The sequence below is a fragment of the Camarhynchus parvulus genome, chromosome 5 (assembly GCF_901933205.1).
Source record: "Camarhynchus parvulus chromosome 5, STF_HiC, whole genome shotgun sequence".
Classification (NCBI taxonomy): domain Eukaryota; kingdom Metazoa; phylum Chordata; class Aves; order Passeriformes; family Thraupidae; genus Camarhynchus; species Camarhynchus parvulus.
In genome coordinates, this window is record NC_044575.1 from 14,611,308 (window position 1) to 14,634,918 (window position 23,611).

The window sequence follows — 23,611 nt, forward strand, 5'->3', positions numbered from 1 at the left end:
TACATTAATGAACCAAAACAAGAAAAGTTGAGGAGAGCAGGGAGGAAAAAAAAGACTGTCAAAAAACATACCCACCAATAGTAAAGAAACAAAAATTAATTATAATTTTAAAGTAAAAATAAGCTCTAAAAGGTCTTTAGGCACATTTCTTTAAAAGGTAGTCTGTGTTAAATACAGTATTTCTCAATGAATTATCTTCTACCAGATTTTACTCTAGTATGTAATGCTGATCATCTCATTTCTGGTCCAAGATTGCTGACTTCCATCAGTGCTTATTACTAGAATTATCATCTTTAGGAACTACAGAAATTATTGTATAATAAATAATGGTCAATGAATCAAGCATGACTTCACCACTGAATTATGCAGCTTCCCTCACAGTTGCCTACACTCACAGAACCTTAAAGATTAGATGGTTTAGCAATAGAATTTAGAAGTGTCCTTGGTAATGAAAGACACATTCAGGAAACTGAAAAGCTTTTGAGCTATTACTTTAGTTTGTTTCAAATCCCAGAGTAAGGCATGGAAAAGGCAGCAACTTTTCTCTCTGAAAATAAAATTACAGATTTTTACTTCTCTTTTTTTAACCAAACTCCCTAACTAGGAGGTGTATTATTTATAGTCCAATTGCTTTCAAGGCCACAACACATATGAGAAATGCAATGAAAACTGACAGCAGTATGGATCTGCACTTTGTAAAAGAGGCTCTGTGGTTACATCTTTAATAATTCTAGTGAGAGAAAGAAAAAAGAAAAAAAAGGAAGCAATTTAGTAACAACATCAACATGCAATTCCACACAGGTCTGATTTTCCACACAACGTTCTTCTTGCTGAGCTAGTGCTTCAGCCAAAGCTGATGGCACAAGGTACAGCCAGACAAGTACACAAACAAAAACATAAACACACAAATAAATTACCTTGAATACTTTAGAAACCACCATCACTGTTAGCAGTGCCTGTATATAAATGCCCTACCATAAATGCTGCAAAGGGACTTTGCTTTCATCACAGCTCAATTTGAAAGGGTAAACAATATTCCTTTGGGAAAGATTTTGAAAATAAATGGGTGATTATATATTAAGTGTTTTGCACTACTGTTTTTCTCTTTTGTGAACTCTGCTTTGGCTGGTTTGCCTTGTTAGGGAGTAAAGGGGAAACCAGCTGAACATAAACTGTTTTGAAAGTTTGCATCTGTAAACTTCTGAGACAGCCTGAGGGAGGTGGTGATAATTCAGTATCTTATAATAGCAGGCAGCACAGAGATCAAAGAGAAGGAAGACTTGGCTGAAACTAACTATGACTGTTTGACTGTGTGAGGTTCTAGTAAAAATAAATTATTTTTTATGCCTAAGGAAGACTGTCTGAACTGCAGCCCTGTACACCTTCCACTTTTCTGGGCTTTGTTACAGCCACAGTGCAGTAAGAGCCTCCTGCTGACAATACATGTCTTTGATAAACACTTGGAATAGATGTGAAGGTTTGGCTACACTTGCGCGGTCTTTTCCTTGAAAATACAGTTTTTGTTTAACTAAAATTTGGGGCTTTTTTTTCCAGCAGAAAGATAGGAAATGATTGAAACTGAAGCTCCTTGATGTAGAGACCATCTCACTGTAGAACACAATGATTTTTCAGATGCACCATCTCAGCATCTGAACTAAGGTCTCAGTACTGAATACTAACTTCTTATAAAAAGCTAAAGCAGACTCTGCCACAAAATCTGTGTGGGATTTTTTTATGATGTTCATTAATTTTGCCAGACTGCAAGTGTCTGGCTGTGATTTTGTCTCTGGGAAGACTCTGGAGGCTGGCTGACCTGTACACAAAGACACTATTTCTTTCTGTAAACCTAACACAATTGTACATCTAGTACTGAACATAGCTCTCCAAATGCTACTTGAAATACTGTTGTGCAATTTTTTTCAGAGCATTTATTGCCAAAGAGCAGCTAGAGTACTTGACTTCAGATTTCTATCTACGTCCTATCACAAGAGCAAAACAGCAAGTGATGCAACCCAGAGGCAGATATTTCTTCAGCTTAGAGAAACATATTCAGACAAACTATATGGTGTTTGTGCTGTCTATTCAATTTCATACAGGCTTTATGCTGCTCCTTTTTATTCATTAAGTATCCAAAAATATTAGGGTCTGATTGTCTTGAGGTGCTCTTTCTTTTACACACCCCACTGTATTGCACAATAGTGCTGTTAGGACAGGCAGGTCTTGCAATGATCAAAGGGTGTCAAACAGATGTGGAAATGGCTTTGGACTTAAATCATATCCAACCTGTTATGGGCATGAGCCCAGGGGAAAAAAATAGTGTTTTCTTATCCATAAGCTACAAATCATTTGATACTCTAATAGCAATTAAGCTAGCGCTTAAATCCTTCACAAGCCAACAGCTACCTAACTTTGAGCAAGCACATCAAAGCATTTCACTGAACTATGGCTTTGGAAAACAATGCAAAGCCCACTGTGGATGTCTACCTGGATTTCAGTAAAGCCTTTGGTACCTGTCCCATGGCATTCTCCTGGAGAAGCTGGGACCCCGTGGCTTGGACAGGGGCACTCTTTGCTGTGTTAAAAACTGGCTGGATGGCCAGGCCCAGAGAGTGGTGGGAAATGGAGTTAAATCCAGCTGGTGGCCAGCCCCAAGTGGTGCTCCCCAGGGCTCAGTGCTGGGCCCAGCCCTGTTTGATCTCTTTCTCAGTGATCTGGATGAGGGGATGGAGCAGCCTCAGCCAGCTGCACACACACCAGGCTGGGTGGCAGTGCTGATCTGCTGGAGGGCAGGAAGGCTCTGCAGAGGGATCTGGACAGGCCGGATCGATGGCTGAGGCGGCTGTGTGAGGGTCAGCCAGGCCAGGGGCCGGGGCCTGTCCTTGGGGCACAACAGCCCCAGATAGGGCCACAGGCTGGGCCACAGGGGCTGGGACCCTGCTGGGCAGAAAACGACCTGGGGGTGCTGCTGACAGCAGCTGAACATGAGCCAGCAGTGCCCAGGTGGCCAAGAAGGCCCAGGGCATCCTGGCCTGGATCAGCCATAGTGTGGCCAGCAGGACCAGGCAGGGATTGTCCCCCTGTAGTGGACACTACAGGTGTGGCCTTACTGTACTGGTGAGGCCACACCTGGAGTGCTGTGTCCAGTTCTGTGCCCCTCACTGCAAGAAAGACATTGAGGGGCTGGAGAGAGTCCAGAGAAGGGCAACAGAGTTGGGGAAGGGTCTAGAAGATATCCTGTGAGGAGTGGTGGAGGGAGATGGGGATATTTAGTCCTGGAGGCAAGACCTTATCACTCTCTACAACTGCCTGAAAAGAGAGTGTAACTAGGGGGGCTTGACCTCTTCTCCCAGGTACCAGATGACTGGGAGAGAGGACACAGCCTCCCCTGTGGCAGGGGAGATTCAGGTTGGACATCAGGAAGAATTTCTTCACTGAAAGCATGGTTAAGCATTGGAATGGGCTGCCCAGGGAAGTGGTGGAATCATTTTCCCTGGAGGTGTTCAAGAAACAACTGGACATGGTGCTTAGAGCTATGGTTTAGTTGGCATGGCGGTAATTAGTCTAAGGTTGGGCTTAACGATCTTAGAGTTCTCTTCCAACCTTAAGGATTCCATGACCTCAATAAGTGAAAAAGACCCAGAAAATATTTCCTCCCCCAAAAATAAATAGAAGTATGACAGAACAGATGTGACATTATCCTACATTTGGTGCCAGTTATGGCCTAGGCGCTGAAATGACAAATCCACTAAAAATATCTATGAAAATGTGATACCACATTACGTTTACATTTTTGGAAAAAGAACGCAAAGAGGGTTTTTCACCCTGTATCAAGACATCCAACATCGTTACTGTCAGTTAAACCATTTGTAATTCTGATTACACCACCACCTTGAGGCTCCATGCAAAAAAGAATTAAAAAGATTAAAAAGAATTTACTGATTAATTTGCTGATTCATAGGTTCTTTAAAAACACATTTACTATTTTTACCAAGATTTTTCAATATTATGCTGAAGATTGCATGTTTCAGATCAGTAAGGCTTTTTACTGCCCCCCTTTTTCTGTCTGTTTCAAAGATGCTGATTAATCTAAGTTACTACATATCAGACATTTTAATTGTGAATGCTTCCAAGCTCATGTCTGCCTTACATCTGCATTCCCCTTTAATATATAAATACTACCACTGTGTATAAAGCCCTGAAAAACACATCACAGAGAAGAATAGCCTGTGTTGTATATATACGGCAGACAAACAAAATTCCATGGAAAAACACACACTGTAAACATCAATGCCTTCCCATTGAGGACAGCTGCTGTAACACAATCCAGGGTGCCTGCTGCCAGGATTTTCCACATGAGTGCATCTTCTTTTAACCGCTGCTCAAACATTGGCTGAAAGAGGAGCTGCTAGACTGAACATGTGTCTGCGCTCCGACGACAAACACACGGCACAGCACTGGAATGCAGAGCAAAGCTCGGCGTTTGGGCGGGAAACGAGCTGCCTGCTGCCTACCTTTGGGCTGAGTCCACAAACACTTCTGGGCTGCCTTTCAGAAATGCATTTTATACTTCCCAGTGAGAAATAAGTGAGCGTGTTTGTAAGCATGCACGCAAGGCACAGAGGTTTTAAGGAGAAGTTATCAATAAATAAACCACAAGTTATGACAGCAGTACAAAATATATATCTCCTGTTGCAGCCAAGTAGAAAGGAAGGACTAAGCTATCAGACACACTTTTGCCAGATTAAATAAAATAGATATTGGCAGAATATTTCAAAGCTATAAAATGCTGGGAGGAGGAGGTCATCATAGGTCACTGCAGAAAACTTCTTCATAATATCAACAAAATGCAAACCAAGTCGTAGATTAGATAGAAAACAGAATCAGGTTGCCCTGCACAAAAGGCACCTCAGCTGCCAAAAGTACAAGAGCAATTAAGGAGCACAAATCAGCTTAAAAGCAGAGGAATAAATGGTGTAGAAAAAGGGAAGTGCTCACTTGAATTAATGAGTTTGTAAATTAACATACACACACATTTATCCATACACACACCCACAGCCTTCCACAATGTCAGGGTAAATCATCCTCACTGGACACCAGGCTGAGGGGTCTGATTGACCCTGGGCTCAGATGTCCTCCAGCCAACCCCAGCTCAAAGGGCCAAGCTGATGGTTTTTCCCTTGACTTCTGCTGCAGATTTCCTGCTACACCACTGCAAAAATTGAAGCCTTTTTCCTGAATTTCCTAGGCAATAAACAACCACTATTGATTCTTGACATATTTCTTACAAGATAAGCTCACAAACATTATAGATTTAAAATTTTAGATATGTACCAGCCAAAGTTGACATAAAATTAAAGTTGTTTTAACTGGCAAAATAATAAAGGCTTCCCACGCAGATGAGAACACTCCAGGATACCAGAAATCTCCTCCCTCTCCAAAGCCATCAACTGATCTGGTGTCCTCTCTGAGTGACTGAAGTTAACAAAGACATGGGCTGTGTGTGTGAGAGAGAGAAAGATTACATACAGATCAAGAGAAAGGATTCAAGAAAAAACTTGAAGGATTTAAGCTTCAAGGATTTATGGGAACACCTTCAAAATTTTAAGTGTACTTCTAGCTTTGCAGAAGGGCTTAAAACTATGTGTAGCCAAAGGGCTAAGACAACAAATGGTTAAAAAGAGACGCTGATACTTCCTTAAGTCTTGTGATTCAGCAGGGCCTAACTCACAATTTACGACCTTTTTGAGGCTGGCAATGCTATGATTACTCAACCTGGCTCATAGTTGGCAGACGTAGTCCAAACAAGAGAATTGGAGAATCTCAGTTCTAATCCCTGATCATTTACAGGGATTCAGCTGGATCTGATTCAGCAACACATGCAGGCACATGCTGCATGTTAAACAAAACGTTACCTCCACTGAAGCTATTAACACTCAGAAAGCACTCAAAGTGCATGCTTAACCAATTACCTAAATTGGGGGCTACATGTTCAGAAGACAGCTACTCCCAAAAGTGGTGTATTCTTCCTTTGGCTTAATTGCCTACTCAGCTGACAGTCTCTGCTGTGTTGTGGGAAGCATGCACATGGTCAAGACCAGAATTACTGTCCAATAACATGCATCAGACAATATTCAGTTGAAGCAATAAAAAGAATTATCAATGCAGCTACAAGGCAGAAGAAGCAGAAAGCAAGCCAGGCAGCTTTCTGAAACTTTAGAAAAACCTTTTTGGCTCCACCAATACCTTGTCTCAGAAAATGTTTGCCAAAAACTCTCAGCTGTAGCATATCTTTAGGTTACTGACAAACCCCATTAAGTCTGGTGGCTCCAGTCTTTGCATGATTTAGTCCTGTAGCCTCTCAGCCAAAATTAAGCTTGGGGATTTTTTTTTTCTTTTTGAAAAAGAAACCCAAAACAGACCATGAAAACAAACTGTTAAAAATCTTAACAGAAGCCAGAAGGAATCCCACATTGTTCTTAAGACTCTTTTGGCTATAAATGGCATCATCACATAGGTAGAGTTAACAAACACATGAGCTGTGAGATCTGTTTTAAAAGTCCTGATAAAATTTCATTTTAAAAAGAAAACTAAATGGAACAATGATGTTGAAACATGAAAAATCTAAATACAGGAAATGGACTAAAGGATGTAACATAGAATAGAATATGCACAAGATGTGAAGTTACCAGTTCCAAATATATGAGTTGTTGAACACCACTTGCAATACTAAAAGTCTGCAGCTTTCCATTATGCTAGAATTGCCAGGTAAACACCAGTAGTTTCAAACACAGAATCAGGTAAAGTTGGACATTAAAAAGCCCCCACTTTCTTAGAACATCACCTAAGAAAATGGAAGAGCCTCAAACAGAAAAGTAGCAAGAAGCAAATATGTGGATGGGACCATATTCATTCTGCTGTGAAGTCACACCATTTAGACATCAAATTCCTTTTGAATTTCATAGAAAAATGAACCCCATTAACTTTGTGAACCCCTGCCCACAAAGTTAAAGGGATCATGGCATACTTTGCTGTGAGGAGGACCAGCAAAGTCTGCATCCCTGTAAATGAATATCCACAATATGAGGCAGAGATGAGAAGGTAGCTGGCGGGGGGGAAGCTCAGCATGAGCACACCGAGGGTCAGACATGGCTATGCACAATCAGACATTTAATGAATTTCTGCAGACAGCTGCTTACATAACTGTCAAGCTGTCCTACCAGCCCTTCAAAAGCACTGAGGCATTTCCCTTCCTTTAAGGAGGGGGGGGAAAAAGCCCACTCAGAAAGATAAGAAATGAAAAACTCATAGGCTGCGATAGTCACAATTACTTATAATAGCTTATGACTACATGGATTAAGCTTTAATTATTACACTAATGCCACTTGTCTACTATTGGATGTGCAGAGAAACCAGTTCTAACTTGTCAGATATGATGGACTCGTGTTTTCTAATGTTTAAAGAGTTATAGTTTGCCCTTGCCTTTTGCCAACAATGTATTTCCCCAATTAAAGGAAGTTATTTTATACTATTTTAAACAAAGGTTGAAGAAATTTGCCGTAGGAACAAACTTCCTGAGCTTCATTATCCAGAGCTTTAAAATGACTGGCAAGCTTCACTTTTGAGTCATATAAGTTAATTGATGACACCATAATCAGGTCTAATCAGGTATTCTTTCTTCCTGGTAAATACAATTCAGGATACCCTGAGGGATTCTGCTAAGCACAGATGCAGAGAAAAGCACACAGAAAAAGAGGACAGGAACACATTTTTCAAGATGTCTTTTCCCCTTATTCAACTGTCGAAGAGAACAAACGCATTGTCCAATGGGGATTATAAATGAGCCTCTGCCCAAAGTTAAAACTGAACTTCTGAAAATATACACGCTACCACTTCAAATTTCATCCTTCAGACTTTGACAACTTTTATCCTATAGCAAAGATTTACAAGAGAAAAAGGTAGATGTAAATTATTTTTAAAAATACAAGACAGATTATGAAATTATACACTTTGTCTTTCTGGTGAAAAGAAGGGACAAAAGGGACAAAGGGACCCAGCCACCGATTTATCCACAGATTTACCAAGACTCATGACAAGATGATGAAAAAACCTTTAACTATTTCCATCTGATGGAAAATGTAGTTTAACAACCTTATAAGAAGGCTCCTAAGAACATATCAACTACCTTTAATAAAGCAAGACTAATTAGCACACTGCAGCTTACTTCCCTGCCCATAAGGCAGCAGGACTTTCCCTTTCCTGAATGCATCAAAAACAGAGTTCAGATGCAACAGCTTAGAGGAACAAGTACTGGAGAAGAGTCAATGATGGATTCCTATGAAATTGTTATAAGATGTAATTTCAAGAAAAAAAAATTGTTAAGGCCTCATGTACATCTCACTTATTTTGTCTCTTAATGGAGATAAGTAAAATATACTGACTGCTGTCAGAAAAATTAATTAGCTTCACTGATACTCTAAACCTTACATTGTCAAAGAACTGCTGCAGTACCTTTCTCCCCATCTGTCCCAAACAGAGCTGCTGTATCTACTTTTCCCTTCAATAACCAGGAGTAGAATATACAACATTTCACATTGGAAGCAGACAGATAGATGCTAGAAGAGGAAATGCCTAGTTCAAGGGTAGTGTAATCTCACTAGTTTGGGCGTGAGTGAGAGTGAAATATTCACTCCCTGAACTGAAACGTCCATCAAAGTGTCGTATGAAATCAATCTGAACCTACCTGTCAAGAAGACGAGAAAAATTATCTGGAGGACAGGGGTTGGCTCCTGATGTCAGTCATTCAACTGCTGTAAAGATACTGGCTTACTACAAGAAGTGCAAACAAGGTTGAGAAAACAGCCTGTCATAGCCACCTCCCTCACAATTTCATTGCTCATGTGGAGTTTACCTGTATCTTTACCTTCATAGGGCTTCTCATTTAATTACAGGCATTTTCCAACTCTCAACTTCAGTAACATCTCATCCTTTCTCTAATAAAAGAAACCGTTTTATGCACAGGAGAATTTACAAAACCTGGTTGTTTAACTCCCTTTGTGGGTTGTAAGACTTTCACTTCAGTGGAGGAACCACCTTTGAGCTTTCCCTCTTCCTCCTATCCTACACAACTGCTTAGTTAATGAAATGGAGTATAATTTAGACTTAAATCCTATGAAATTAAGGTAAGGCCAGACAAGAAGTTCAAAAGTCCTCTGGGGATGAGTGACATGGAGACAACAGGATCAAATAACCCTATGCAGCAATGTATGCACATCTGTCCAATTTTTTCTTGTTGATCCACCTGGCAAAGGAAGTTAAAATAAGGGAACTCATGAAGGACAAATCACCTGAATCTTTTTATTCTTTCATGACAGCATAGTATGCCATATCTCATGAAACTATTATTCAGCCAACAATAATATGCACAGCAAAATGCTGTCAGCCATGATAAGGAAACATTTAAAAAAATGCAACTTCCCAAGTATCATAATTTTGCAAGGAAAAAGTCACTTTCTACAATAATGACCTCAAGTGAGACATGCTAGGAGATGGCAACATAAACTTCAGGATTATCACCCCTCTGAGTCACTTACACCCTATTTATATCCAGTTGAGCACTCAGTGGTTCCAGCACCATTACAACATTTTTTTCTCATCTTTCAAGGGTTGCTTCCTTTTTCTTTTAATAGTTTCCAGAAACCAGGGAGATTCTGACATGCTAAAGTGACAGAACACTATAGGTAACCTTGCTCAGCAGCAGAATACTAAAGGTCTATCAGCTTTTAAATATGTGTTCTCTCTTAACAGGAAACAGATTCCAAACTTAGAGTTAGATAACATGTTAAGTTGTTAACTTCTTTTCCACCTTGCATTCTCTACTGAGACCTATTCTCATCATGGACCTATGTCTGAAACTTGTTTGAAAGCTGTGCTCAAGACCCATGCTGCAAGACTTTTTCCATGATATGTTGTGACAGATAAAGAATAAAATCACCTTACTTTAAAACTATAGTTCTGGAACACTGTGCTCATGCAACCTCACCTGCAAGGCAAATCAAACAGTTTCAAATTTGTATTGGGAGTAGCTGGATCATTCAAACACAAAGCAGAATGACTGGGGGAAAATACTATCACTTATCTGGCCAACTTGAAGTTTAAATACTTCCCCACAAGCCCTGATGGCAGTAATGTACTGAATCTGCAGGTATTGAACATCACCCAACTGGTCTTTAGGAATGCAAGGAGCAGGTCCCAGAAGGATGGAAATAAGGCTTCCTGAGCACTGGCCTATCTCATATCCAAAACAAATTTGGAGAGATCTTCTGCTCAATCGTTCTCAGAGATCAACAACTTTAAAACCAAGTACACTTTCCAACTAAAATCCTTTAAATCCAGAGTTTTTAAAATACATATTATGTTTAGATTTCCTCTTATTTCACAATCTTGAGGTGATATTAACACTTGAGTCTGTAGGTGACAAGTGTGGAAAGCACTGCAGTCATCTCATCTAACACTTACATTATCATACACATACATATATATGTATTTTTAACCTTTAGACTGAAACAATTTATCATACACACTCCGATTTTTTTTATCCTTCAAAATAAGGATTACAAATAAATCTTTCCTAAAATTCTAGCAAACACACTACTTGAAGCATCAGTGAAGCCTGTTGAAATGTAAGACTGTACTCATGCCACTCTGCAATGCAAATTTAGTTACCCATTTGTCTATTAATCCATAGTTGAGTAACTCCAAAGTAGGGAAAATTTCATGTATGACATGACTGCCCCCTTGTGCTGAACTAGATCCCCTTCCATTAGAAGTGTGATTTCTCGCATCTTAATATGAAAAAACGCACTAAAGCAAGTAATTAAGCTAGTTTCTTAAGTATGAAACTAGAGCTATTCAGTTCTTGTAACTATGAAAAAATAAAATGTAAGCTAGGGATGATGGAAAGCAATTTGGAAAACAGCATTGCACAACACCAAAGTGACGGGATCTTAAATCACGGTCACATTTATGAACAACATAAGGAAAAAAATATTTAAAGCAAACAGCGTTTTCAATCTCAAAGGCTGCTTTCTTTATGCAACCTCTTTGTTCACAGAATGAGCTGGGTTGAAGGGATTTTAAAGGTCATCTAGCTCCAAACCCCTTGCCATGGGCAGGGACACTTTTCACTGAACTGGGTTGTTCAGATCCCCATCCACCCTGGCCTTGAACACTACCTGGGATGGGGCATCCACAACGTCCCTGGGCAATCTGTGCCAGTGTCTCACCACCCTAACAGTAAAGAATTCTTTCTTATATCTGATCTAAACCTGTCCTCTTCCAGTGTGAAGCCATTCCCTTGTGTCTTGTCACTATATATCCTTATAACAAGTCTCTCTCCATCTTTCCTATAGGCTCTCTTCAGGTACTGGAAAGCTGCAATAAGGTCACCCCAAAGCCTTTTCTTTTCCAGGGTGAACAACCCAAATTGTCTCAGTCTTAACCTGATAGGAGAGGTGCTCCATCCCTCTAACCACTTGGGTGGCCCTGTAGTTCAGTTATGAAATGAATTCAATGAAGTGAAATAGCAGGAGTGTGAGCTGAGCTCGCTGGATCAGACACCCAGTGTGACCCACTGCCAGCTCTGAACACAGAAGCCTGGGTTCAACATGTGAAACAAACTGTACTACCAAGGGAAAATTCCCAAAGGACTTCAACAGTCCAAGTGGGCTCATAGACACATACAGGAGAAACATTCACTTTTCAAATTATTTGGATGGAAACCTAGGCACTAAGAAATGGCAAAGTTAATTTCCTGGGAGTTACTACTTCTGAATATACAGCCACATAGTTCCTAGAGGAGAACCAAGGTGTCTAGAAGGCAGCATCACAAATTTAATACCAGAAAACGATGAAGCAATCAAGCCAACTGTAATGATTTGAGTCTGAAACACATCAATTTGCCAACAGAATTAAAGGCATCACATCCCAAACATAAACACATCCAGTGGTATCACCAAGATCAGCTGACTTTCCTCCCATGTCCTCAGCTCATTTCCTCCTGCCGCTGCTGATACAGCTATTCCTGTTCACTGGAGCTTACATCCTTCAATTACTCTCTTTCCTCCTCTCTCATTCTCTTACAACCCATCTGCTTCTCCACAGTACCCCCAAGACTTTTCCCCTTCCTCTCCAAGCCTCCCCAACCCAATTCATTCCAGCCTTTCAGTGAGCTGACCAAAGGGAGCACAGATGGGACAAGGGGAACACAGGAACTAAGGTACAGTTTTCTGACTCATTTTGTTTTCCCACTACCCAAACCCAACCCTCTTCTCCTCTTTTTTCATTCTCTGTACTAAACCTGTCACTACTGCCACATGCACTTTGAATGTTTTCTCCATCAAAGTGTAACTCTGTAGAGCTATCAATCTCCTTTCTCTACTGCACGTTTTATGTTCAGCAGTCTACACAAATGCCTAATCAGGTAGGAACTGGACTTGAAACTTGCAATTCAGATGTGAATATTCTCAGACTTCATATCCTTGGCTTGCTTTTATCCTTTCCTCCCTTCCTTTTTTTTCCTTGTTGTTATCTAGATCTTTCTGACACAAGAACACCTTGCATGCATAAGGAAAAAAGTTATTAACAAACAAGAGACTCCTGCCATTCAAATATTTTTAATAATACATTCTTCTCTCAGTTGATCTGCAAACTGTACTGACTACAGCTCCATTAGGTATGATCTATATTGAACTGTTTTTGTGAGAAGTTCATACCTTTAAACTGTGCCTCCCTCAGAAAAAGAGCTCCTAGTTGTACCATGGCTCAGATGTGCTATTGGTGGAAATACTGCAAGGTCTATAGCATACATTATTTTTCAGTTCATAACTCACAGGAAAAGTCTGAAAGCTTTCAAGCTTTCAGACAAAAAGACAGAAACAATTAAAAGCTCTAATAATCTGATCCTGCTGTTTGTAGTCATTTAAAATTATTCATGTGTTTCAATATGGAAGTGATTTAACATAATTTAGCAAACCTGAAACCTACATTAAGATGTAATAATGATGAATGGATAAGACGCAGCACACACACTTAGAGAAAACCTCAGAGTCCTGCACAGCAAAGGAAGTACCCCAGAAAACCTGGCAGGTGCCCCAGTGTGGGTGGTCTAAAAAAAAAATCCAAACCAAAAAGCTAACCACCCCAAAACCCCCCCCAAAATTCAAAATTAGCATCTCAAATCTTTACATGGGCAGAATTGGGTTAGGTTTCTAAAATAAAAAGCAGATGGACTGAGAACACTTTCTAAGTTCACTGAAGAATAAACACTATGGTTGCATCCCCCCATTATTTATTATCCCAGCAGCCAATTTAGGACTCAAACACAGCTATTTCTGGTCTACTACCTTCCGGTCCTTGGCATAGGCTCCACATACACTAACCACACTGCAAATCCTCTGGGGCAAAGCACAGTGCAAATCTTCACCTTTCCTTCCAAACAAAGACATTTCTCACAAAACCTAAAAATTTTGAAGTTCTAAGAAATTAAAAATCAAGAATAGTGATTGGAATGCCAACTTTTTAGTGTATTTATCACAGTTTCAACACAGATGAAGTTTTGTAACATCTATTTAATTAGGCACCTGACCTCCTGTTCCGGCTGCATTACCCATTTATTTTATGGGATGGGTAATAACAAGAACCATTAAATGCTGCCCAGTTTTAAAAATAGCAAAGAGTAGAGGGTGGAAAGAGAAAATAAATACTTTTTCTTTTACACTGTAGTGAGGAATGTTGTGATATTTTGGGGTTCTATAATCAAATAAAAATAATGAGCTATTTTTTAAGTATTAGACATTTCTATAATAAAATCACATGCTTTAAATAAATGAAGCTGTTGGTTCCCAATTTTTTTGTTTGCTTTTATTTAAAAAAAATCAAATTACGTACATACTGGTGTGAAAATTTTCAGCAGCACTGGTATGACTTTCGTATCTATGAGCTGCTCTCAAGTTACAGACTGTGCCAAATAGGTACTGATTATGAAAAAAAATAGATACAAGGTCTCCACTGCTTTTTCAATTAAAAGCTGCACTACATGGAAAAAAATCAAGTCATGAGGATAGTTCAAGTACATTTCACTGTCTACATGTTAAAAGTTTCAACAAAGTGAACTTAATGTCAGACAGACAAATAAGTAATTTCAAGTAACGCAAGGACCAGCTTTCTGTTCACTGCCCTTCATATTGATTCTGTAATGACCACACAACTTTTCTGGCATCATCTGGTGTTCTCCAATCTTACACAGTCTGGATTATGGAACTGGCCTCCTTGGAAGGGCCATCCCTCCAAAAAACACTACACCTACAAAATGCATCCTCACAACCTCTCGTTAACCAAGACTCACAAAATGAATGTTACGTTTCTGCTGTCCTCTGCTCACTTCACCAGCTCTCTGCAGGACATTGTGTCATGCTGAACATTCTCTGCCTCTGTTTTCAAGGCTGTAATTTTTAGGGATGCAAAATTCCTGAAAGATCAAGTCCCTGGGAGCCACGCCACTCAACAAGTCCCCTTTTCAGGAACAGTCACATTTCTGTACCAATGACACTTGGCTGCACAGGAGATGGGGTTTGGCTGTTGGGCAGGCCCTGATCAAAATGACATGAGGATAGACCACCATCACCACCAGTTACCACTTTTTGATTCATTTCCCTTTTGACATTATACTCCACATTTTACGTGGGAAGAGGAAAGGGAAAAATGAACACAAACACATCAGTTTTCCTTGGGAAAGACAGACATAAAGGAGTAACAGGCCAAGTTCACAATAACAAGCTTCTGTATTTATTTTTATTCCAAAAAGCACTCAGTAACCACAGAACTGAGAGGGATACAGGAACCTGAGAAAAGCACAGACCAAAACACAACCACAGGCAATAGGTCAGTGCTTAGCTTTAGTTTGCTAACAAGCTGACAAGTAGTGTAATATATTTAAGATATTTTGTCTGCAAGATAGTGAAAATACTTCAGTTTTTCCCAGCTGAACTTCCTGCTGGAAGTAAAACAAAACATACAGTTCTACACATGGGGTGACAAAGTTCTTGAGACCCACAGAGAAACCACAACTATATTCAGTCTTTGTAGTCACACACACACACAAAAAAATTTAATCAAGAGTTCCATGATCTTCTATGAGCTTTCTATCCAGAGCAAGTGCCAAGGCCATGCATGCTGCACTTCACACACCCAGCATCCAGGATGATGCAGAGAACTCCCGATTTTACAGCTCTGCTATGGATTTGGCAAATGTGTAAACCAAATCCTTCCCACTGCAGTAAATTTTGCTACACCAACAGGGTGTTAATCATCCTTGGCCATGTTTTTAACTTCGGAAAAAAATCATCAATAGTGATCAGAAAGAGTAGCTGCAGAAGAAAGTGTTTAATGTGTCAATGTTGTAATTGAATTTCCAGAGAAATACAGCAAGAGGAAAACACTACATTTAGTCTGAACTGGGTACTGGTCGAACTGGGAGTAGCATTTGCTTATGAAAAAACCTGCAACCATTTCTTGGTAAGATACTGTGAATGAAGTTAATAAGAAAAATGTATTGATAATACATTCAAGCAATTTTCAGGTCACTTTTACCCACAGAATGTACATCATGTAATTTCCTGGACAATTACAGTATTAGGCCAGGTAAACTAACCCATTTACACCTCTTGGAATTGTTTCCCTGTGCGTTAACACTTTACAGAAAAGTATTTTCATTTAGCATTGCTGCTCTGGCGCACTGTTTAGCACTATTTAAACCAGCTGTTGATGCCCATTTTTCCAACAAAGTGTACTTTACAACAAAAGATGCTCTAACTAGACCTTATTAAAATCAGTGATCCAGGTATTGAAGCACAAAGGTCACATGTGTTATTGGTTTTAAATACCATAATGTTCCATGCCTGGACTTGATAGCTCAGCCTGGAACTAGATGATTAGGTCAAAAATATATCAGATGAACTATTTCCTTGTTAGGCACTGTTGGTTTCCAACTCTGCCCCAAGCACAGACATGGATATCTGTGACTACACTCACATCCACAGCCATCATTTCACTAAAGAATTATTATTTTTTTTAAACAAACACTAATATTTTGACCAATATCAGAATAATTTTTTTCCTAAAAATGCATTTGCTAATTTGTGTCTGCACATGGAATACACCTCAGTGGTCAATGATGTCTCTTGGCTGCCACATACTGACCTTGACAGGCATTCCTACAACCTTGTACTGCTACCAGGTTTTCCTGCTGGAAAGCTCTGACCTTGAATCCAGTATGCTTGCTGCACAGATTTAGCACAGTCTATGCAGCATCTCTAGGCATAATGCTGCCCATAGATTTTGGAGTATTCCAATCTAAATGCTACTTACAAGTATTAAATTTTGCAACTTCCTAACAAACAAAAAAAAACCAGAAAACCAACTGGTGTTGGCAACAATCCATTAATTTTTGCATCGCTAATAAAATTCTAAATGCTATTAAACATATCCTTTTTATTGGATAAAATAACTCCCAATGAACGTGCATCCATTATCAATTAAGTTTTTAACTTCTTTTGGTATACACAACGTATCTAAACAACAAGTAAAGCAATTCTCTTTCCTCATAACAGGAAAACTTTATTCCTGTCTTGAAATTGAATTCGGGAATTAACTCAAGACAATGATAAAAAATTTAACTTTTTTAATATTAGATAAAAGTAGGATATTTTTATTGTCTCCCCCATTCAATAAAAATTAAAATAATAAAAAGGTTTTGCACTTATCATTCTGCATGATGCCCAAAGTAAACAATGATAAAAGTTAGTAAGTGGGGAGTTGTTTGTTGTTTTTACAGCAGAGGAGCCCTGTACTTCTGAATCACTAAGCAGCTGGAGTCTAGTTTAATTACTCAACATCAATCAAGATGTAAAGCAGCACTTGGAGACCAAGGAATGCAACGTTCATCTGCAATACAAAAGAAATAGCTAAGCTATCTTAGCTTCTGCCTAGACGGTTTGTACACTAGAAAAAGTCAACACATTACTTTTATACCATGTCAGTAACATAAAATAGGCAAACAGTAATTTTGCACTGCACTTGAATGCATCAGTGACAATTTGCAGTAAGGCAGAAAGGACCATGAGAGTCTTATTTCATACAGGTTTGCAACCTCTAACACAGGAGATATTTGGACAGTACTGACTTCTAGCAAATAGCACCAGTATATCACAGCACTCCCCTCTCCAATAAAAAACCAGAAAGTTAACATAATAAAAAGAGGAGATGTGAAATTGCAAACTCTACTTTCCTGCCTTTTTAAATCTTGTTAATTCTTAGATACAAGTCTTTTACTGTGATTATGCTCATATTAAAAACACAGCATAGCAAGGCTGCAGCTTGATGGAGTGCTACAGCCTTTTACAGGATCAAAGGGAACCTGATTATCCCTTCTGGTCTTCAGAGCTATAGACATAAACTGCACACTCTGTCTAATCTATGAAAAAAAAGCAACCACCCACCACAGTACACAAGAAAATCTCCCTGAAGATAAAAGAGGTAAGTAACCACACAGACAGATGTTCACCACACCACTGATTGCACTGTCAGAAGCTGCTCAGTTGCTGCAGTGTCAAGGGTGAAATAAGACACCATGAAAAACTGCCCAAGTCTTCAGCACATCTCAGGTTAATCCACATACAAAAATAAATACTGTAAATAACTGCCTGTCTTACAGAAGACACAGTCAGTCAACTTTAGCCAAGTCTGCCTGGACATCAGATGCAGAACACAGGATTTTGTATGCTGGGATCCCCTCATTCCATATCATACAAACACAGAACGGGCACCAGCTGAAAGGGCTGCCAGGTGAGGCATAGGATGGCTGAATATATATATATATCCAGTGGCAACAGCCCCTGCTAATGTCACACTTGTCTCAGCACAACAATAATAATGCCATTCCACACCAAAGGGAATAACTGAGGGAAACAGTCCTCCCCTTTTACTATTAAATCAGCAGATTGTAAGCAGAATTCCTTAGGGAGCTTGATGACACACTGAAACATGCTGAATGAAAAAAGATGCTGCTCAGCATCATCAAGCACTGAAGACTTTCCTGTAGCAAGTCAAGCAAATGACTGGAAAAATGGCATGTGACAGTAACCAGTGATGACTGAACATTAAGCTCTGGTCTTAACCCAAGGATGTTCTTACATAGCTGCTATCACTGCTCCTCTAATGTGCCCTGTCATTAATGATAAAATGGACCCCATGGAAGTCATGGTTTAAATGTTGCTAACAGCATTTCAAAGAGAATTCTTGTGACAGCAGAAGTCAGCTCTTCCATCTGGCCCTTTTGAGAGTGAAACTGAAATATTTGCTCAGACTTCAGAAGGTCATTTTGGTATAGAAGAAGATAAAAGCAGGAATCTTTTACAATATGACCTAGCAAATCAAAGCAAATAGGGATTCCACTCACTGATAATCCAAAAGAAAAGAGACAGTTATAAGACAAATACAGCACTGTTTGTTCTAGGCAATGTGGTTGTATCTCTTGCCAACAACCTATATACTGGTAATTAAAACACAGAATACTTCATAAAAATATAAAAGAAAAGAGAAAGAAAACATTATTTCCTACAAAAGCCAGTGGTAACTGCAGCAGCACGGACACCGCACTCAGTGTTTACCAGCACACTTTACCTCAAATATTTCAAAGTGAACAAAAGCATCCATTCCAATAATTCAGAAATGTCCATCTGTTATCATGTCCTCTCCTTCTGGAAATTATTAACAAGTCCTAAATCTGTTTGCTTAATTATTACATCTATTACACTGTTTAACAAGGAGGGGTTTATTTTTAAAATGTCACGACAGAATGCTTTCAGGACGGAAATACACTTAATAACAAAAATAAAGTGCTTTTTGTTTTTAATGTAAAGCTTTCATTTGAGTGTAAGCCCACTGTATAAAATCTAAGATCACATCAGTATATCTCTGGAGGAAGAAAATTATTCTATATGTAAATAGACAAGCCCAATGCTTAACTAATTAAATGCATTTTCATCACCCTAGTTATGACATACCTGAAACATCTGGGGAAGAGTCATTAAAACATCAAGAATTATTGTTGTTTTGATACGGCCAATAACAGGATCACAAATATGCCATGTTAGCTAATGCTTACACCCAGAAATACATGCAGTCAACTGGATCCACACTAATGCTAAAATTAAGCAATTACACAAACACAGGGCAAGAGTCTCTTGGTAACTGAGGTTCAGCTACAAGTAGCATCGATTTTCCACTGATTTAAAATGCAAATAAAACAAAAGAGCCAACACAGTGAAACAGAGCAGGAGACAATCTGGGAACACACTGGGAGAAATAAACGAGTGAGAAGTCCAGAGAAGCAGGCTGGTATTGCTGCAGTCTTCTTTTCTATTTCACTTTTACAACACAACAGACCACAGCAAGCATTAAACTGAAGGACCAAGTTCTATCACAAACCACACACTGTGTACTGCATTTTTTCAGCTGTTACAGATCATTTTATAAGCTTTCCTGTTTGAACATCAGGCTTCAATGTCCTTTAATTATTATTTTTGTTTCCTCAAAGGGGCACTGATAGTGGTTAACTGATAGAGTAGTCTTTCTTAATGAAAGACTTCCCACTAGCAATTCCACAGAAATAGGGCTACATTAAATACAACATTTATTTCAAAACAGGTTTAAAATAGAGTTGGACATATGTCCTGCCAAAAAACCCCCACACCTGCATTTTTATTACTAGACACAGAACTAGTCCTATAAAACTCAGTGAGAATATGCATCTACATTTACCAAAAGAGAACAATTTTTGCATAAACAAGCAGGGCTCTGAAATTTAATTTAAAGGGAAGCCTTAAGCCCTTTACCACAAGGGTTGAAATTTGGTATTTACTTTCCAGGACTAGTGAAGGTAAAGAACTCGGCCTCCTTGGTTTCTAAACCACAAGGATGTCAAGTATTTGCTTTTCAGTACCACAGCACGTGCCCCACTCTTCTGACATATCTGTGCTACCTGTCAAAAGGAAATATTTTTCATACTGTTGGCTAAAAGCTTTCTAGTTATATGTCTCAAATTAACTATGTAAAATTTACTCATGACTTTCAAAAATTAATGTCTATTCTGGAGTATTCATGACTTTCAAAAATTAATGTATATTCTGGAGTATTCATGACTTTCAAAAATTAATGTCTATTCTGGAGTCACCTTTCTGTGATAAATGGATAAGTTAATGGACATGTTGCAATTGGACAGGAAATAGTTCCATGAATCCCAAATCCATGAATCCTCAGGTCAAGTATTCTACATTATGCTTCCAATTCTGAAAATGTCTTTGTGTTTCTGCTTCTCTGATAGAGTATGTACTGCTTTTAAGACCTGAAACTAGATATACTCACACTTCATTTGACCTGTCTATACTGTAGCTAGTGCCATAATTTTGTTGAGTACTTGGGTTTGCATTAAAAAACACAGGATTTTCACTAACTTTTTGACTAACCCTCATATCTGGTGCTGATCTGACATTGTTTAAGGCCTTTTAATTAACTGTGCACAAAGTACATGCACTTTCAAGCAAACAAGTCTCAGTATCTACATTTAGGCGCCCATGTTTCAAACAGACACATTTAAATTAATTTTTTATTGATTTAAATTAATATTTTACCCAGTTTTACATTTCATCCAATTCATTTCATTTTGAATCGAAACAAAAAGTCTCAAAAGAACCAATGAATCCTATTTTCTTCCACCCTAGCAGAGACTCAATTCAAGTGCATGGGGGACACATTTTGTACTGTCCCATCATTCGTGCCTTAGAGCAATCCAGGGAAATTTCAACAAAGGTTACAACCAAAAATTAAGGGAGTAAAAGAGAACTATATAAGTTGCTGAAAGTTGAGAGTGTTCATTTGGGGAGGTTCTTCACCTGAAGCACACTACCTATTCAGCTACTACCCAAATTGGACTTAAAGATGATATAGTGCCTTGTGAAATATATCAATAAGAAATAATTACATATTTCCCAGACTCAGGAAGGATAATGGAAACTCCTAGCTACAAGTTTATTTAAAAAAAAAAGTGGTTTTGTTGCTCCATTTTTCTTGTCTAAGGCTTGAGGAAATTTATTACTTCCTCCTCCTGCTTGTACTAAGAAATCTTCCAGAATACAAGTCTCCTAAATCCCCCGTCTACAAACAGATGTACACTTGGTTGAATCAGATGAAAATGACAATACCTTTGCTTGGGGACAGGGAAGACTCCACCCAAATATTTTCTTTTTCTTTAATAAATGCCCTTCCAAAATGGCTCTAAAGAGTATTTTGTAGTATTTAGTATTCTGCTAACTATAGTGTATAGGAAGAAGGCCTGGAAGTTGGCAGCAGGCATTTCTGCATGTTTTGTACCTCAGAAATACAAGTATGCCAAGAATTTTCATCTGTGGTTTCACTGCAGAAATCCTCACATTTCTAGAGTGGAAAAAATTGTTTAATTCCTCTACTAGAGGATATTCTGCCACACATTTACTATGGCAAACAATTAACATTTTTCAGGATTTTTTGAATTACACAGCATCAGAAGATTTAGTTTTAAAGGCATTTAAAGAAAAATCTGCTGCAACTCTTTTTTTTTTAAAGAATAATCTGAGAACCTGAAATACCATTTTAGCATAAAATACAAGTGGAAAATCTTCTTCCAGAAGGGGAAATACCACCCCCCATGCACACCCCCCTACAGGGCTATTTCAGATATTTTTTGCAATAATAATGATCAAAAAGAGCTTTTCTTCCAATGTAGAACATAATTTGACCATTAGAGAAAGTGCTGCTGAAATGGAAAGACTTGCATTTCATATAAGTAGTATTTAAAATTTGCACTTCAGAACTATTCCACTGAAAAATGGTGGAGGGAGTAAGATAACCTTCACCAGGCAAGTACTCCCACACATTGTCTCCACACAAAAATCTTGAGGCTATCAGCCATCAGCTGCCCAGAGACATTAGCTGAAAACTAAAGCCTTGTGTCACAGCCAAGTGAACTTGTCTTTAGGTCAGCATGAAGATTTACTGGCACTCAGAACAGGATACACCAACGTCAAGGCGAAAAGGGTTTGACGCAAACATCTACGATATTTGAGCCCTATCAGCCCCTCCCACGTGAAGTGCCTTCTCTTGTCTTAGTCAACCAATGCCCAGTTCAACAGGCTGGACTTACTGTGAGATGTGGGTTATTGGGGTCAGCAGGGTCTCACCCTCCAGATCAAGCTCATCGGCAAAGCTGCTGGTCCTGATGAAGGGTCCTGTGCTCACATCTAGAAACGCTGGGCTCTTTTTTACTGTGAGAAAAACATGCAGATAACAGTTCAAGCAATAGCATTTGTCTGCAGCTCACCTGGACCTCTGAAATACTGTACATTTTAAAAGAATATTGAAAACAAAAGTTGTTACCAAAATTGCACGTATCACGGAATTCACAAAAAGCAAAATTTTAAACTCTTCCTCTGTCCAAAGTATTTGAACTTCTGGTGAAGATTAAAGCTAATATTTTCTCTTTTTGTGTTCATACTCCTGAAACACTAGAATATTCAGTATGTATATGACAGAGGGCTTCATGCATTATTAAGAGACAATTTGCTGGTTCCCTCTCACACTAAGGCACAAGGCTAACTCAACTTTGGGCTCAGAATCAGGACAGGCGGCAAAATCTCCAGCTCATCCCAGACAAAGTTCTTACTGGAAAGGTTGATTCACAAAACTTCAGATGTTGAAAGTTTTACTGGCAGATTTACTTGCAGATCATAATTTTCACGGATCCAAGATATCAGGGAGAGTGTTACAGTTTTCATTTCTAAACTCAGCCTCTGAAATTCTATCAGACACTGACAATAAGAGCACCAAGTGCTTTTTCCAACACAGCCCTAACATTTGTTAGAGAAGCCACAGCATTTGCATATAAATAAAACTACTGGTGTGAGTTACATGACTGTAAATGAATTTACAGAAAATAAAACTTGATAACATTCCATATAAATCATAGGTAATTGTGACAAGTCCACAGAAACCTTTGTCAGTCCAACTGGCTGGAATATCCAATAAAACAATTATAATGTAGTAATTTATGAAAACTCTACTTATATTTATGAAATATTAAATATTTTATAATACAGCAGTAAATAATGCTCTGCCAAAAAGCCACACAAAACCCAAAGGACTAAAACAGAAATAGATAACTTAAATGTAGCTGATATTTCCTGAGAATAGAAGTGGGAATATCAGGAAACAATTATTTTCTTTTAATGCAACCATTTTACTCAGGTAATTGGGTGATTTCATATGGCAGAAATGGATTTGAATTTAAAAAAACAGAAGAGAAAGTATTAATTCATCTTTAAGCACATGGCTGTCCAAACTACAAAAGGAAAGCCTCTTTACTCCAGAAATTGTAATAGAAAAGGATGACCTCTAAAATCACAGTTTTAAATAAATAAATAAGACAACTGCTAGGGGATACATTTATTACAAGCAAGAGCTACTT

At 38.7% G+C, this 23,611-nt stretch overlaps 1 protein-coding gene across 2 annotated transcripts in view; it reads right to left on the reverse strand.

Annotated features, from left to right (window-relative positions):
* Positions 1-23,611, reverse strand: part of KCNQ1 (potassium voltage-gated channel subfamily Q member 1) — a 329,005-nt gene that overhangs the window by 205,211 nt on the left and 100,183 nt on the right. For both annotated transcript variants that reach the window (XM_030950000.1, XM_030949999.1), the window contains one exon: positions 22,292-22,412. In XM_030950000.1, the coding sequence (XP_030805860.1) occupies positions 22,292-22,412 (121 nt within the window). The remainder of the gene's footprint in view (positions 1-22,291; positions 22,413-23,611) is intronic.